Source organism: Oncorhynchus mykiss, chromosome 8, assembly GCF_057628025.1.
Source record: "Oncorhynchus mykiss isolate SJ-2025 chromosome 8, ASM5762802v1, whole genome shotgun sequence".
Lineage (NCBI taxonomy): Eukaryota > Metazoa > Chordata > Actinopteri > Salmoniformes > Salmonidae > Oncorhynchus > Oncorhynchus mykiss.
In genome coordinates this window covers 81,538,808-81,555,000 of record NC_143029.1, presented here as the reverse complement: position 1 = coordinate 81,555,000, position 16,193 = coordinate 81,538,808, and the positions used below count along the sequence as shown (strand labels likewise).

Genomic DNA, 16,193 nt, shown 5'->3' with positions numbered 1-16,193 from the left:
TACCTGGTATGGGGAGGCAGGGTGTGTGGGTGAGGCAGGGTGTGTGGGTGTGTACCTGGTATGGGGAGGCAGGGTGTGTGGGTGTGTACCTGGTATGGGGAAGCAGGGTGTGTGTGTACCTGGTATGGGGAGGCAGGGTGTGTGTGTACCTGGTATGGGGAGGCAGGGTGTGTGTGGGTGTACCTGGTATGGGGAGGCAGGATGTGGGTGTGTGTAAGTGTACCTGGTATGGGGAGGCAGGGTGTGTGGGTGTGTACCTGGTATGGGGAAGCAGGGTGTGTGTGTACCTGGTATGGGGAGGCAGGGTGTGTGTGTACCTGGTATGGGGAGGCAGGGTGTGTGTGGGTGTACCTGGTATGGGGAGGCAGGATGTGGGTGTGTGTAAGTGTACCTGGTATGGGGAGGCAGGGTGTGTGGGTGTCCCCTCCCTTCCTGTCTTCGTAGAGACACCCTGCCTCTGCCTGCTGGATGCCCAGTTTCATGGCTGTGGACGGAGGCCTAAAGGGGACACAGGGACATTGACATTCACCCTGACCCATTTTACAACCCAAACCCAACACCCCACACACCTGTTCCAAACCTACTTGCTACCATGTACGGTTGTTGGTTGGTTTGAGGATGTCCATCTGTTTGTTCATACGGTCATTTGAAAGTGACTGGCTAAATGGTATAAACACATCTTATACAACCATCCTGCCTACAACCTTTATGACATAACATGACCCATCCCTTCCTATATACAACCTTTATGACATAACATGACCCATCCCTTCCTATATACAACCTTCATGACATAACATGACCCATCCCTTCCTATATACAACCTTTATGACATAACATGACCCATCCCTTCCTATAAACAACCTATATGACATAACATGACCCATCCCTTCCTATAAACAATCTATATGACATAACATGACCCATCCCTTCCTATAAACAACCTATATGACATAACATGACCCATCCCTTCCTATAAACAACCTATATGACATAACATGACCCATCCCTTCCTATAAACAATCTATATGACATAACATGACCCATCCCTTCCTATATACAACCTTTATGACATAACATGACCCATCCCTTCCTATATACAACCTTTATGACATAACATGACCCATCCCTTCCTATATACAACCTTTATGACATAACATGACCCATCCCTTCCTATAAACAACCTTTATGACATAACATGACCCATCCCTTCCTATAAACAATCTATATGACATAACATGACCCATCCCTTCCTATAAACAATCTTAGAACTGACTGCACAGATCTACAGTAGAGGACATTAATCACAGTAGAGGACATCAATCACAGTAGAGGACATTAATCACAGTAGATGACATCAATCACAGTACAGGACATTAATCACAGTAGAGGACATCAATCACAGTACAGGACATTAATCACAGTAGAGGACATCAATCACAGTACAGGACATTAATCACAGTAGAGGACATCAATCACAGTACAGGACATTAATCACAGTAGAGGACATCAATCACAGTAGAGGACATTAATCACAGTAGAGGACATTAATCACAGTAGAGGACATCAATCACAGTAGAGGACATCAATCACAGTAGAGGACATCAATCGCAGTAGAGGACATTAATCGCAGTAGAGGACATTAATCGCAGTAGAGGACATTAATCGCAGTACAGGACATCAATCACAGTAGAGGACATCAATCACAGTAGAGGACATTAATCACAGTAGAGGACATTAATCACAGTACAGGACATCAATCACAGTACAGGACATTAATCACAGTAGAGGACATTAATCACAGTACAGGACATTAATCACAGTAGAGGACATCAATCACAGTAGAGGACATCAATCACAGTACAGGACATTAATCACAGTAGAGGACATCAATCACAGTAGAGGACATCAATCACAGTACAGGACATTAATCACAGTAGAGGACATCAATCACAGTAGAGGACATCAATCACAGTAGAGGACATCAATCACAGTAGAGGACATTAATCACAGTAGAGGACATCAATCACAGTACAGGACATTAATCACAGTAGAGGACATCAATCACAGTACAGGACATTAATCACAGTAGAGGACATTAATCACAGTAGAGGACATTAATCACAGTACAGGACATCAATCACAGTAGAGGACATCAATCACAGTACAGGACATTAATCACAGTAGAGGACATTAATCACAGTAGAGGACATTAATAATACCCTATCAGAAGTTCTGATCTGTAATAAGATCCTAAAAGGTTTTCATAAGCTATATTTCCGGTTAGCTGCTCTTTAATAACCCCGCTTTTACAACCCAGGAAACCACCACGTCTCTCACTTCTTTTACAACCCAGGAAACCACCACGTCTCTCACTTCTTTTACAACCCAGGAAACCACCACGTCTCTCACTTCTTTTACAACCCAGGAAACCACCACGTCTCTCACTTCTTTTACAACCCAGGAAACCACCACGTCTCTCACTTCTTTTACAACCCAGGAAACCACCACGTCTCTCACTTCTTTTACAACCCAGGAAACCACCACGTCTCTCACTTCTTTTACAACCCAGGAAACCACCACGTCTCTCACTTCTTTTACAACCCAGGAAACCACCACGTCTCTCACTTCTTTTATTTTTCTGGTGAACGAGGCTAATTCATGAGGGGAGAGGGGGTGGACTAAAATTATGTAGAAGAGGCAAAGTGAGAGAGAGGGATAGAGGGATAGAAAATGTGAAAGTGAGGAAGAAGTAGAAACAGAGAGAGATGGGTGGAGAGAAAGTTAAACAGAGATACAGAGAGGGGGGGAGAGAAAGTTAAACAGAGAGATACAGAGAGGGGGAGAGAGAAAGTTAAACAGAGATACAGAGAGGGGGGGAGAAAGTTAAACAGAGAGATATACAGGGGGGGGAGAGAGAAAGTTAAACAGAGAGATACAGAGAGGGGGGAGAGAGAAAGTTAAACAGAGAGATAACAGAGGGGGGAGAAAGTTAAACAGAGATACAGAGAGGGGGGGAGAGAAAGTTAAACAGAGATACAGAGAGGGGGGAGAAAGTTAAACAGAGAGATAACAGAGGGGGTAGAGAAAGTTAAACAGAGAGATACAGAGAGGGGGAGAGAAAGTTAAACAGAGAGATACAGAGAGGGGGAGAGAAAGTTAAACAGAGAGATACAGAGAGGGGGAGAGAAAGTTAAACAGAGAGATAAAGAGAGGGGGAGAGAAAGTTAAACAGAGAGACAGAGAGGGGGGAGAGAAAGTTAAACAGAGAGATACAGAGAGGGGGGAGAGAAAGTTAAACAGAGATATACAGAGAGGGGGAGAGAAAGTTAAACAGAGAGACAGAGAGGGGGGAGAGAAAGTTAAACAGAGATACAGAGAGGGGGAGAGAAAGTTAAACAGAGATACAGAGAGGGGGGGGAGAGAAAGTTAAACAGAGATATACAGAGAGGGGGGAGAGAAAGTTAAACAGAGATATACAGAGAGGGGGAGAGAAAGTTAAACAGAGAGATACAGAGAGGGGGAGAGAAAGTTAAACAGAGAGACAGAGAGGGGGGAGAGAAAGTTAAACAGAGATATACAGAGAGGGGGGAGAGAAAGTTAAACAGAGAGATACAGAGAGGGGGAGAGAAAGTTAAACAGAGAGACAGAGAGGGGGGAGAGAAAGTTAAACAGAGATATACAGAGAGGGGGGAGAGAAAGTTAAACAGAGAGATAACAGAGGGGGGAGAGAAAGTTAAACAGAGAGATACAGAGAGGGGGGGAGAAAGTTAAACAGAGAGATACAGAGAGGGGGAGAGAAAGTTAAACAGAGAGATACAGAGAGGGGGAGAGAAAGTTAAACAGAGAGACAGAGAGGGGGGAGAGAAAGTTAAACAGAGATATACAGAGAGGGGGGAGAGAAAGTTAAACAGAGAGATACAGAGAGGGGGAGAGAAAGTTAAACATAGATATACAGAGAGGGGGGGAGAAAGTTAAACAGAGAGATAAAGAGAGGGGGGAGAAAGTTAAACAGAGCTACAGAGAGGGGGAGAGAAAGTTAAACAGAGAGATACAGAGAGGGGGAGAGAAAGTTAAACAGAGAGATACAGAGAGGGGGGAGAGAAAGTTAAACCGAGAGATACAGAGAGGGGGAGAGAAAGTTAAACAGAGACATAACAGAGGGGGGAGAGAAAGTTAAACAGAGAGATACAGAGAGGGGGGGAGAAAGTTAAACAGAGAGATACAGAGAGGGGGAGAGAAAGTTAAACAGAGAGATACAGAGAGGGGGAGAGAAAGTTAAACAGAGATATACAGAGAGGGGGGAGAGAAAGTTAAACATAGATATACAGAGAGGGGGGAGAAAAAGTTAAACAGAGATATACAGAGAGGGGGAGAGAAAGTTAAACAGAGAGATACAGAGAGGGGGAGAGAAAGTTAAACAGAGATATACAGAGAGGGGGAGAGAAAGTTAAACAGAGAGATACAGAGAGGGGGAGAGAAAGTTAAACAGAGAGATACAGAGAGGGGGAGAGAAAGTTAAACAGAGATATACAGAAAGGGGGGAGAGAAAGTTAAACAGAGAGATAACAGAGGGGGGAGAGAAAGTTAAACAGAGAGATACAGAGAGGGGGGGAGAAAGTTAAACAGAGAGATACAGAGAGGGGGAGAGAAAGTTAAACAGAGAGATACAGAGAGGGGGAGAGAAAGTTAAACAGAGAGACAGAGAGGGGGGAGAGAAAGTTAAACAGAGATATACAGAGAGGGGGGAGAGAAAGTTAAACAGAGAGATACAGAGAGGGGGAGAGAAAGTTAAACAGAGAGATAACAGAGGGGGGAGAGAAAGTTAAACAGAGAGATAACAGAGGGGGGAAAGTGAGAGTGACATTATGTAATGAATGTGAGGAGGTGTAGGTGTGATGTCAGTAGTTTTGGACTGGTTTCTGCTCTTACGATAAAGCCTTGGCTTTCTTTCCACAGAGCTCTGAAATATGTCCAACGCACACACTGTGTGTGAGTTACATTCTGTAGGACAGCTCAGTAAGACACACACACACACACACACACACACACACACACACACACACACACAGAGGAGAACTCAGAGACACTCCGGCACTTTATGAATGCATGAAAGTGTTGTGCTGGAATCTCTCCAGTTCACTGCATTATCAGAGGCCTCAGCCAAGGCAACCCTCCCACACTAACCATCTCTCCAGTTCACTATCAGAGGCATTATCAGAGGCCTCAGCCAAGACAACCCTCCCACACTAACCATCTCTCCAGTTCACTGCATTATCAGAGGCCTCAGCCAAGGCAACCCTCCCACACTAACCATCTCTCCAGTTCACTATCAGAGGCATTATCAGAGGCCTCAGCCAAGACAACCCTCCCACACTAACCATCTCTCCAGTTCACTGCATTATCAGAGGCCTCAGCCAAGGCAACCCTCCCACACTAACCATCTCTCCAGTTCACTATCAGAGGCATTATCAGAGGCCTCAGCCAAGACAACCCTCCCACACTAACCAACTCAACATTCACTGTGTAAGTGGGGACTGATTCTGAATCCTTCCTGGCATCTAGATCCCAGCAGTATATTAGAATCCATTCCCCCCCCTTCCACCTAGTAAAATGATACCAGGCTCAATACTAGTGAGTACAATGTCCTGAGTCTGTCTGTTTGTTCTCTGGCTTGTCTTCCTCTGTGACTCAGAGCGCTCAGTTACCCCACACTCAGACACAAAGGTTTTTATTGTCCGCTCTAAACAGACTATAAACGCTCTATAACAGCTCTCTAATGGCTCTATAACAGGTTACTCTATAACTCTATAAAGGTTCTATAACAGTTCTATAATGGCTCTATAACAGCTCTATAATGGCTCTATAACAGCTCTATAAAGGTTCTATAACAGTTCTATAAAGGTTCTATAACAGTTCTATAAAGACTCTATAAGAGCTCTATAGAGGCTCTCTAACGGCTCTATAACAGCTCTATAGAGGCTCTCTAACGGCTCTATAACAGCTCTATAGAGGCTCTATAACAGCTCTATAATGGCTCTATAACAGCTCTATAGAGGCTCTCTAACGGCTCTATAACAGCTCTATAATGGATCTATAACAGCTCTTTAATGGCTCTATAACAGCTCTATAAAGGTTCTATAACAGTTCTATAATGGCTCTATAACAGCTCTATAATGGCTCTATAACAGCTCTATAACAGCTCTATAAAGGTTCTATAACAGTTCTATAAAGGTTCTATAACAGTTCTATAAAGGCTCTATAAGAGCTCTATAGAGGCTCTCTAACGGCTCTATAACAGCTCTATAGAGGCTCTCTAACGGCTCTATAACAGCTCTATAGAGGCTCTATAACAGCTCTATAATGGCTCTATAACAGCTCTATAGAGGCTCTCTAACGGCTCTATAACAGCTCTATAGAGGCTCTATAAAGGCTACAGTATATTGCATCCACTGTGCAATTCAGCCAATTGATAGACTGTCTGTTCGAGGAACAGTGTGTAGAGGTGTGGTGTAATAGCGAGTGTGTGATTCAGACAGAGTGTGTGTGTGTGTGTGTGTGTGTGTGTGTGTGTGTGTGTGTGTGTGTGTGTTCACAGTAAAGGCATAGCCATCCAAACACACATCTTCTCAGCACTGGCAGGAGTGTGTGGGAACATCATGGTCTTTTTGACTACTGTTCCTGGGCCTGCTGTGTCGTTTAGCTCAGAATGTTTTCATTCAGGTCTGAGCTGGTCTCAAATCAGTTGTTTCTATCAACAGAGACCAGACATAATCTGTGGGGAAGTTCTCCTCTGACCATCTAAACAATAGAACTGTCTCTATTCATGTTCAATGGCAGAAGTCAGTTAGATTGTGTCCACAACTTTCTTTGACTTCAAATAATTGATGTAGTGCTGAGGAAACTATGCCCACACAAGATACCCAAAATAACCATAACATTTTAAATAATATATACCATGACTGTGTGACCATTTGTTGATCTCCATGGACTTTCAAATAGAGAGAAACCTAGCCATTTAGCTTTTATCCAAAGCGACTTACGGGACGGAAGTTAGTCTCCTTTGTTTCTGTGACTCAGAGTTTCTTGCGTGTACTCAGAGACAGGATGCTCAATGCGCAGTTGGTTTCCTCTATGTGTCTGTGGTCAGGCTGTCTGCCAATCACATCAATGTTTCCTACTTACCTGTATTCATTTCTACAATGCTAAGTCCTAAAAATGTTTGTGGCATAACCCACCAAAAGGATTGAAAGAAGGTTAACTTACGTTTTAAAGCAGGGGTCCCCAGACATGAGCTGTGTGCTGATGACGACCTGTGACAGAGGTGACAGAAAACCCATGTCAGCAGGGATCATACACATCCACAGGCCCTATGAAAGAGAATAAAGTCGCCCCTTGACACTGATCTAAGGTCAGTTTTGTATTTTCCCCTTTCACCGTTTCAGGTTAGTATTTAGGATAGGTAAGCTGATCCTAGACATGTGTCTAAGTACAACTTCTACCCAAAAACATGTACAACATCCATTCACAGGGTTACAGGTGCCTGTCCTATATCGCAGGCCCAGACCTGCCTGTCTTCATGCACATGTCAGAGCAGTTGCATCATTAGGATACTTCATCCTGAACTGTACTGAGTGATATTACACCCCTAGTTACGGACTGTTTACCCATACACACTAGTAAACATATGGTGACTAGGGGGCAGGGCAGGGTGACAAACCAACAATTAGCTTTCTCCCAATGTGTGCCAATACTCAGCTATGTTGGCTATGACTCAACAACCTCACGCGGTTCCCTTTCTCTCCTCTCCCTCATGACCACTCATTAGTAACAGGCTTTTCACCTATCCAGGCATTTCAGATCAGTGGTCCCAGTGTAGACAAGTAGAGCCACCCATTCTAGAGTAGTAGAACAGAGCCAAGTAGAGCAACCCATTCTAGAGTAGTAGAACAGAGCCAAGTAGAGCAACCCATTCTAGAGTAGTAGAACAGAGCCAAGTAGAGCCATTCTAGAGTAGTAGAACAGAGCCAAGTAGAGCAACCCATTCTAGAGTAGTAGACACAGAGCCAAGTAGAGCAACCCATTCTAGAGTAGTAAGAACAGAGCCAAGTAGAGCAACCCATTCTAGAGTAGTAGAACAGAGCCAAGTAGAGCCATTCTAGAGTAGTAGAACAGAGCCAAGTAGAGCAACCCATTCTAGAGTAGTAGACACAGAGCCAAGTAGAGCAACCCATTCTAGAGTAGTAGAACAGAGCCAAGTAGAGCAACCCATTCTAGAGTAGTAGACACAGAGCCAAGTAGGGCAACCCATTCTAGAGTAGTAAGAACAGAGCCAAGTAGAGCAACCCATTCTAGAGTAGTAAGAACAGAGCCAAGTAGAGCAACCCATTCTAGAGTAGTAGACACAGAGCCAAGTAGGGCAACCCATTCTAGAGTAGTAGACAGAGCCAAGTAGAGCAACCCATTCTAGAGTAGTAGACAGAGCCAAGTAGAGCAACCCATTCTAGAGTAGTAGACAGAGCCAAGTAGAGCAACCCATTCTAGAGTAGTAGACACAGAGCCAAGTAGAGCAACCCATTCTAGAGTAGTAGACACAGAGCCAAGTAGAGCAACCCATTCTAGAGTAGTAGACAGAGCCAAGTAGAGCAACCCATTCTAGAGTAGTAGACAGAGCCAAGTAGAGCAACCCATTCTAGAGTAGTAGACACAGAGCCAAGTAGAGCAACCCATTCTAGAGTAGTAGAACAGAGCCAAGTAGGGCAACCCATTCTAGAGTAGTAGACACAGAGCCAAGTAGAGCAACCCATTCTAGAGTAGTAGAACAGAGCCAAGTAGAGCAACCCATTCTAGAGTAGTAGACACAGAGCCAAGTAGGGCAACCCATTCTAGAGTAGTAGACACAGAGCCAAGTAGAGCAACCCATTCTAGAGTAGTGGAACAGAGCCAAGTAGGGTGTGGCATAGTAGGACAGACTCTAGTCCCGTACTGTAACTTCCTGAAGGGAGTTGTGGACTGGTGGGAATGTTCTGGAGGCCTGTCTAACTGGACTGAACTGTACCTTGAGTATGGAGTTGTCCTGTCTGGTGTTCTTGGTATCGTAACCCTCTAGTAGACATCGCCGCGTGGTGCTGCCAGAGCCAGCAAACTCTGACAGGTTCAGGTCAGCAAAACCCAGCTACACAGGAGAGTGAGAACAGATATATTCAGGTTTATGGAAACAGCTTGGCAACAGAGCCTCAGTCCCACAGAGTTGTAATACAGAGCACTCTGTTGTAGTAGTAGACCCAGAGCCTGCTTATAACAATCACAAACATAAGAAGCTACTGTAGTGGGCAAAAACTAGGAAGTATTCCCATACTATCAATGCACTATCCTTTTAAGAATGAGTCCAGCGGTAGTGGTGACTTCATTCTTTAGTGATATTCTCATATCAGGTATTAAATGACTAACAGTAATTTGTATTAGGATAAGAATGTTATTTATTTACTTATAAAATGCCAGTATGCCTAGTTTGTCACTAGCTAAGTTTCCATCCAATTGGCGATAGAGTTTCATGCGGATATAAAAAAATCGGCATTAAAGAAAATATGCAAATTTTCTCATCACTGGTGTTTCCACCAAATTGACTTGTTGCAGATAAAAATCATTGCGTTAAAGTTGTTGTTCTCATCACAGCTCTTTTTATACAGTATAACTTTACTCGCATAGAAACTGTGGAAGGAAACCTGGTTAGGGACTATGAATTCAAGAGCAAAATATTACCTTTGCAAAGGTCTTTCCACCCTTCATTTCCTAAAAACAGATAAGGGAAAGTAGTTATCAATCCAAAATGACCAACTAAGCTACAGAAACACTTTTGTCAAAACACACTTGCAGCAAAGGTGTCAGTGATGTATCCTGACATATCCTGTAGTATACCAATAGTAGTCTGTGCTGTAATCTACAGTAGTAGTAGTAGACCAATTAGTAGTCTGTTCTAGAATCTACAGTAGTAGTAGTAGACCTATTAATAGACTGTTCTAGAATCTACAGTAGTAGTAGTAGACCAATTAGTAGACTGTTCTAGAATCTACAGTAGTAGTAGTAGTAGTAGTAGACCTATTAATAGACTGTTCTAGAATCTACAGTAGTAGTAGTAGTAGACTTATTAGTAGACTGTTCTAGAATCTACAGTAGTAGTAGTAGACCTATTAATAGACTGTTCTAGAATCTACAGTAGTAGTAGTAGTAGTAGTAGACCTATTAATAGACTGTTCTAGAATCTACAGTAGTAGTAGTAGTCTGTTCTAGAATCTACAGTAGTAGAAATATACCTATTAGTAGTCTGTTCTAGAATCTACAGTAGTAGTAGTAGACCAATTAGTAGTCTGTTCTAGAATCTACAGTTGTAGTAGTAGTAGACCTATTAGTAGACTGTTCTAGAATCTACAGAGGTAGAAGTAGACATATTAGTAGACTGTTCTAGAATCTACAGTAGTAGTAGACCTATTAGTAGACTGTTCTAGAATCTACAATAGTAGTAGTAGACCTAATAGTAGTCTGTTCTAGAATCTACAGTAGTAGTAGTAGTAGTAGTAGTAGTAGTAGACCTATTAATAGACTGTTCTAGAATCTACAGTAGTAGTAGTAGTCTGTTCTAGAATCTACAGTAGTAGAAATATACCTATTAGTAGTCTGTTCTAGAATCTACAGTAGTAGTAGTAGACCTATTAGTAGTCTGTTCTAGAATCTACAGTTGTAGTAGTAGTAGACCTAATAGTAGTCTGTTCTAGAATCTACAGTAGTAGTAGTAGTAGACCTATTAGTAGACTGTTCTAGAATCTACAATAGTAGTAGTAGACCTAATAGTAGTCTGTTCTAGAATCTACAGTAGTAGTAGTAGACCAATTAGTAGTCTGTTCTAGAATCTACAGTAGTAGTAGTAGACCAATTAGTAGTCTGTTCTAGAATCTACAGTTGTAGTAGTAGTAGACCTATTAGTAGACTGTTCTAGAATCTACAGAGGTAGAAGTAGACATATTAGTAGACTGTTCTAGAATCTACAGTAGTAGTAGACCTATTAGTAGACTGTTCTAGAATCTACAATAGTAGTAGTAGACCTAATAGTAGTCTGTTCTAGAATCTACAGTAGTAGTAGTAGACCTATTAGTAGACTGTTCTAGAATCTACAATAGTAGTAGTAGACCTAATAGTAGTCTGTTCTAGAATCTACAGTAGTAGTAGAAGACCTACCGGTAGTAGTCTGTTCTAGAAGCTACAGTAGTAGTAGACCTATTAATAGACTGTTCTAGAATCTACAGTAGTAGTAGTAGACCTATTAGTAGACTGTTCAAGAATCTACAGTAGTAGTAGTAGTAGACCTATTAGTAGACTGTTCTAGAATCTACAACAGTAGTAGTAGTAGACCTATTAGTAGACTGTTCTAGAATCTACAGTAGTAGTAGTAGACCTATTAGTAGACTGTTCTAGAATCTACAGTAGTAGACATATTAGTAGTCTGTTCTAGAATCTACAGTAGTAGTAGTAGTAGAAGACCTACTGGAAGTAGTATGTTCTAGAAGCTACAGTAGTAGTAGTAGACCTATTAGTAGACTGTTCTAGAATCTACAGTAGTAGTAGTAGACCTATTAGTAGAATGTTCTAGAATCTACAGTAGTAGTAGTAGACCTATTAGTAGACTGTTCTAGAAGCTACAGTAGTAGTAGTAGACCTATTAGTAGACTGTTCTAGAATCTACAGTAGTAGTAGAAGACCTACTGGAAGTAGTCTGTTCTAGAATCTACAGTAGTAGTAGTAGACCTATTAGTAGACTGTTCTAGAATCTACAGTAGTAGTAGAAGACCTATTGGAAGTAGTCTGTTCTAGAATCTACAGTAGTAGTAGTAGACCTATTAGTAGACTGTTCTAGAATCTACAGTAGTAGTAGAAGACCTACTGGAAGTAGTCTGTTCTAGAATCTACAGTAGTAGTAGTAGACATATTAGTAGACTGTTCTAGAATCTACAGTAGTAGTAGTAGACCTAAAAGTAGTCTGTTCTAGAATCTACAGTAGTAGTAGTAGACCTATTAGTAGTCTGTTCTAGAATCTACAGTAGTAGTAGTAGACCTATTAGTAGTCTGTTCTAGAATCTACAGTAGTAGTAGTAGACCTATATGTAGTAGTAGACCTATTAGTAGTCTGTTCTAGAATCTACAGTAGTAGTAGTAGACCTATTAGTAGTCTGTTCTAGAATCTACAGTAGTAGTAGTAGACCTATTAGTAGTCTGTTCTAGAATCTACAGTAGTAGTAGTAGACCTATTAGTAGTCTGTTCTAGAATCTACAGTAGTAGTAGTAGACCTATATGTAGTAGTAGACCTATTAGTAGTCTGTTCTAGAATCTACAGTAGTAGTAGTAGACCTATATGTAGTAGTAGACCTATTCTTGTAGGCTGTTAAACTTGACACAGCATTCACATTGCTTTGACAGAGTTGTTGTAGTGAGTCCTGTACCTTGCGCACAGACACCCGGCACACACAGGGGTCCAGTACTCCTGTCCCAGCGTTGGCACTCATCTTACACAGGAAGGAGAACCTCTTCCTCCAGCGCACACAGTTAGCCTGGACCTGCTCCCTGGAGAAGACACACATACATAACTTATAGCAAAATAACCCCAAGACTGAAAACACATAGATCATGTATAGACAAATCTTTTCAAATAAATATATTCTAATTTTAGTTTACTTCCTGAATTGACTGCCTTCAATTTGAATTGAGTCCAATCCTGATAGATATGCACACGCACACACACACGCATGCGCACACATACAGTTGATTGGAATGTTTAGCTACAATACACATTAATCCCTAGATCTGATTCATGGCTAAAATAAATATATGTCAATAAAGACACCACAGTTAGTGACAAGATCCTGTGTGTTGTTCTCTGGAATGGGTGTGACAGTTACGCCACAGAACATAAATGCCCTCAAGGTAAAAGAACATAAACTCTCCCATGCTCTAAGTAAGTGAATGATAGATCCTGAAATACCATGGTGGTGAAGAACACGCATTGACTCTTTAGAACAAGGGATATATATGGTGTTTCAGCCTTAATGCAGGTGACAAACATATAGTTTGGTAGCCTAGTGGTTAGAGTGTTGGGCCAGTAACCGAAAGGTTGCTAGATTGAATCCCTGAGCTGACAAGTTAAAAATCTGTTGTTCTGCCCCTGAAATAGGCAATTAAACCCACAGTTCCTAGGCTGTCATTGTAAATGAGAATGTGTTCTTAACTGACTTGCCTAGTTAAATAAAAGTGAAATAAATAGTTGATGATTCTCAACTGGGGAGCAGGAGAGGTAAAAATAGCTGTCGGCCAAAGCAGATAGGTACTAGTAAAAAGTATTTTAAATAATCACATATCACTTACAATGCTGCTTTTCCATCACACATTCAGTGACTCCGAGGAGGCTAATGGCCTGTGTGTGTGTGTGTGTATGTTCGGATGAGCCTAAGAGGATGGAAAAACATATTTTTCTACAAAACAAGATACACTACATTACAAAATCATGTGCATTAATATGGAGTTGGTCCCCCCCTTTGCTGCTACAACAGCCTCCTCTCTTCTGGGAAGGCTTTCCACTAGATGTTACAACATTGCTGCGGGGACTTGCTTCCATTCAGCTACAAGAGCATTAGTGAGGTCGGGCACTGATGTTGGGCGATTAGGCCTGGCTCGTAGTCTGCGATCCAATTCATCTCAAAGGTGTTCGATGGGGTTGAGGTCAGGGCTCTGTGCACAACAGTCATGTTCTGAGAACTTGTGTGGCCTACCACTTTGCAGCTGAGCCGTTGTTGCTCCTAGACATTTCCAATTCACAATAACAGCACTTACAGTTGACCGGGGCAGCTCTAGCAGGGCAGAACTTTGACGAACTGACTTGTTGGAAAGATGGCATCCTTTGACGATACCACGTTGAAAGTCACTGAGCTCTTCAGTAAGGCCATTCTATTGCCAATGTTTGTCTATGGAGATTGTATGGCTGTGTGCTCAATTTTATACACTTCACTTGTCAGCAAAGGGTTTGGCTTTTAAATAGCCAAATCCACTAATTTGAAAGGGTGTCATTTAAAGTGGAACTGATCTTATTCAAATATGTTCATATACACCCCGAGAAAGAATATTGCACTTTTTAAAAACATTTTCTGACAAGCGAGCACTTAGATATAGTCATTTTAACATTTTCATAAATTCTTAGAATGTTTGTGAATTATGTATACTGGGGCTTTTCTGGCCATGCGTTTAGACAATCAATAGACACTGCAGTAAATAAAACCGAATAAAAAAAACATCTGTCTCGTCCAGAACGGGAGTCTACACAGAACGGTGCGCCATAGGCAATCAGAGCTACAGTAGGCCTTTATACAAACAAGCCACTTCCCACATGGGCCTGCCATCATTCAGTGGACTGGATTGTGTGTTTACAGGCAGTTGCAACAGCGTGACTTTAGATCATTAGAACGTATTCGCCAAAAGCCACAAAATACAACTGAATTGATATCTGCAAATATGTAAAAACGACAGGAGTCCTCTTAACTTTGGGAACTTTACAGTCCTATTAATCAGAGAACCATTCAAAGGTAGTCTCTCCTTCAGTTATACAAATCAACAACAACAACAACAACAACAACTAATGCTAACCAGCGCAAGATGAGTTCAAATCTAACGAAGGAACATTAGATAAACCCTCTCAAACTTTTTCAGCTCGTTGGCCGTCAAAATTGCACTGATAAATTATGTGGAATTGTAGGCTGCTCTTCCTTCTGCAGCTTGCCTACCACTGCATGCTTGTCCCAACCAAGCACTCAAGCTGACAGGCTAAAGTCCCAACCAAGCACCCAAGCTAACAGGCTAAAGTCCCAACCAAGCACCCAAGCTAACAGGCTAAAGTCCCAACCAAGCACCCAAGCTAACAGGCTAAAGTCCCAACCAAGCACCCAAGCTAACTGGCTAAAGTTAGCTAGCTTTCTAACTTCTTCCAGACACAAATGAGAGCACACCTCACTCTGATCATTCTTCTCGCCGTAGCAGAGCTGGTTAGGCAGTTTACATGTTCTCTAGAGTGTTCTTGACTAACTATTACTTGTAAACAATTGTTGGAAAAATGACTTGAGTCATGCACAAAGTAGATGTCCTAACTGACTTGCCAGAACTATAGTTTGTTTAACAAGAAATGAGTGGAATGGTTGAAAAATGAGTTTTAATGACTCCAACGTAAGTGTATGTAAACTTACGACTTCAACTGTGTGTGTGTATATATATATATATATATATGTATATACAGTGCCTTGCGAAAGTATTCGGCCCCCTTGAACTTTGCGACCTTTTGCCACATTTCAGGCTTCAAACATAAAGATATAAAACTGTATTTTTTTGTGAAGAATCAACAACAAGTGGGACACAATCATGAAGTGGAACGACATTTATTGGATATTTCAAACTTTTTTAACAAATTTAAAAACTGAAAAATTGGGCATGCAAAATTATTCAGCCCCCTTAAGTTAATACTGTGTAGTGCCACCTTTTGCTGCGATTACAGCTGTAAGTCGCTTGGGGTATGTCTCTATCAGTTTTGCACATCGAGAGACTGACATTTTTTCCCATTCCTCCTTGCAAAACAGCTCGAGCTCAGTGAGGTTGGATGGAGAGCATTTGTGAACAGCAGTTTTCAGTTCTTTCCACAGATTCTCGATTGGATTCAGGTCTGGACTTTGACTTGGCCATTCTAACACCTGGATATGTTTAATTTTGAACCATTCCATTGTAGATTTTGCTTTATGTTTTGGATCATTGTCTTGTTGGAAGACAAATCTCCGTCCCAGTCTCAGGTCTTTTGCAGACTCCATCAGGTTTTCTTCCAGAATGGTCCTGTATTTGGCTCCATCCATCTTCCCATCAATTTTAACCATCTTCCCTGTCCCTGCTGAAGAAAAGCAGGCCCAAACCATGATGCTGCCACCACCATGTTTGACAGTGGGGATGGTGTGTTCAGGGTGATGAGCTGTGTTGCTTTTACGCCATACATAACATTTTGCATTGTTGCCAAAAAGTTCAATTTTGGTTTCATCTGACCAGAGCACCTTCTTCCACATGTTTGGTGTGTCTCCCAGGTGGCTTGTGGCAAACTTTAAACAACACTTTTTATGGATAT

The 16,193-nt window shown here is 41.8% G+C and overlaps 1 protein-coding gene across 1 annotated transcript in view; it reads right to left on the bottom strand.

The window, feature by feature from the left end:
• The window catches only part of LOC110530726 (EEIG family member 2), a 37,319-nt gene that overhangs the window by 17,675 nt on the left and 3,451 nt on the right, over window positions 1-16,193 (bottom strand). The window contains exons 2-6 of the mRNA XM_036986406.2: window positions 12,493-12,613; window positions 9,763-9,792; window positions 9,059-9,175; window positions 7,267-7,313; window positions 392-498 (exon numbers count right to left, since the gene is read on the bottom strand). Of these exons, the coding sequence (XP_036842301.1) occupies window positions 392-498; window positions 7,267-7,313; window positions 9,059-9,175; window positions 9,763-9,792; window positions 12,493-12,613 (422 nt within the window). The remainder of the gene's footprint in view (window positions 1-391; window positions 499-7,266; window positions 7,314-9,058; window positions 9,176-9,762; window positions 9,793-12,492; window positions 12,614-16,193) is intronic.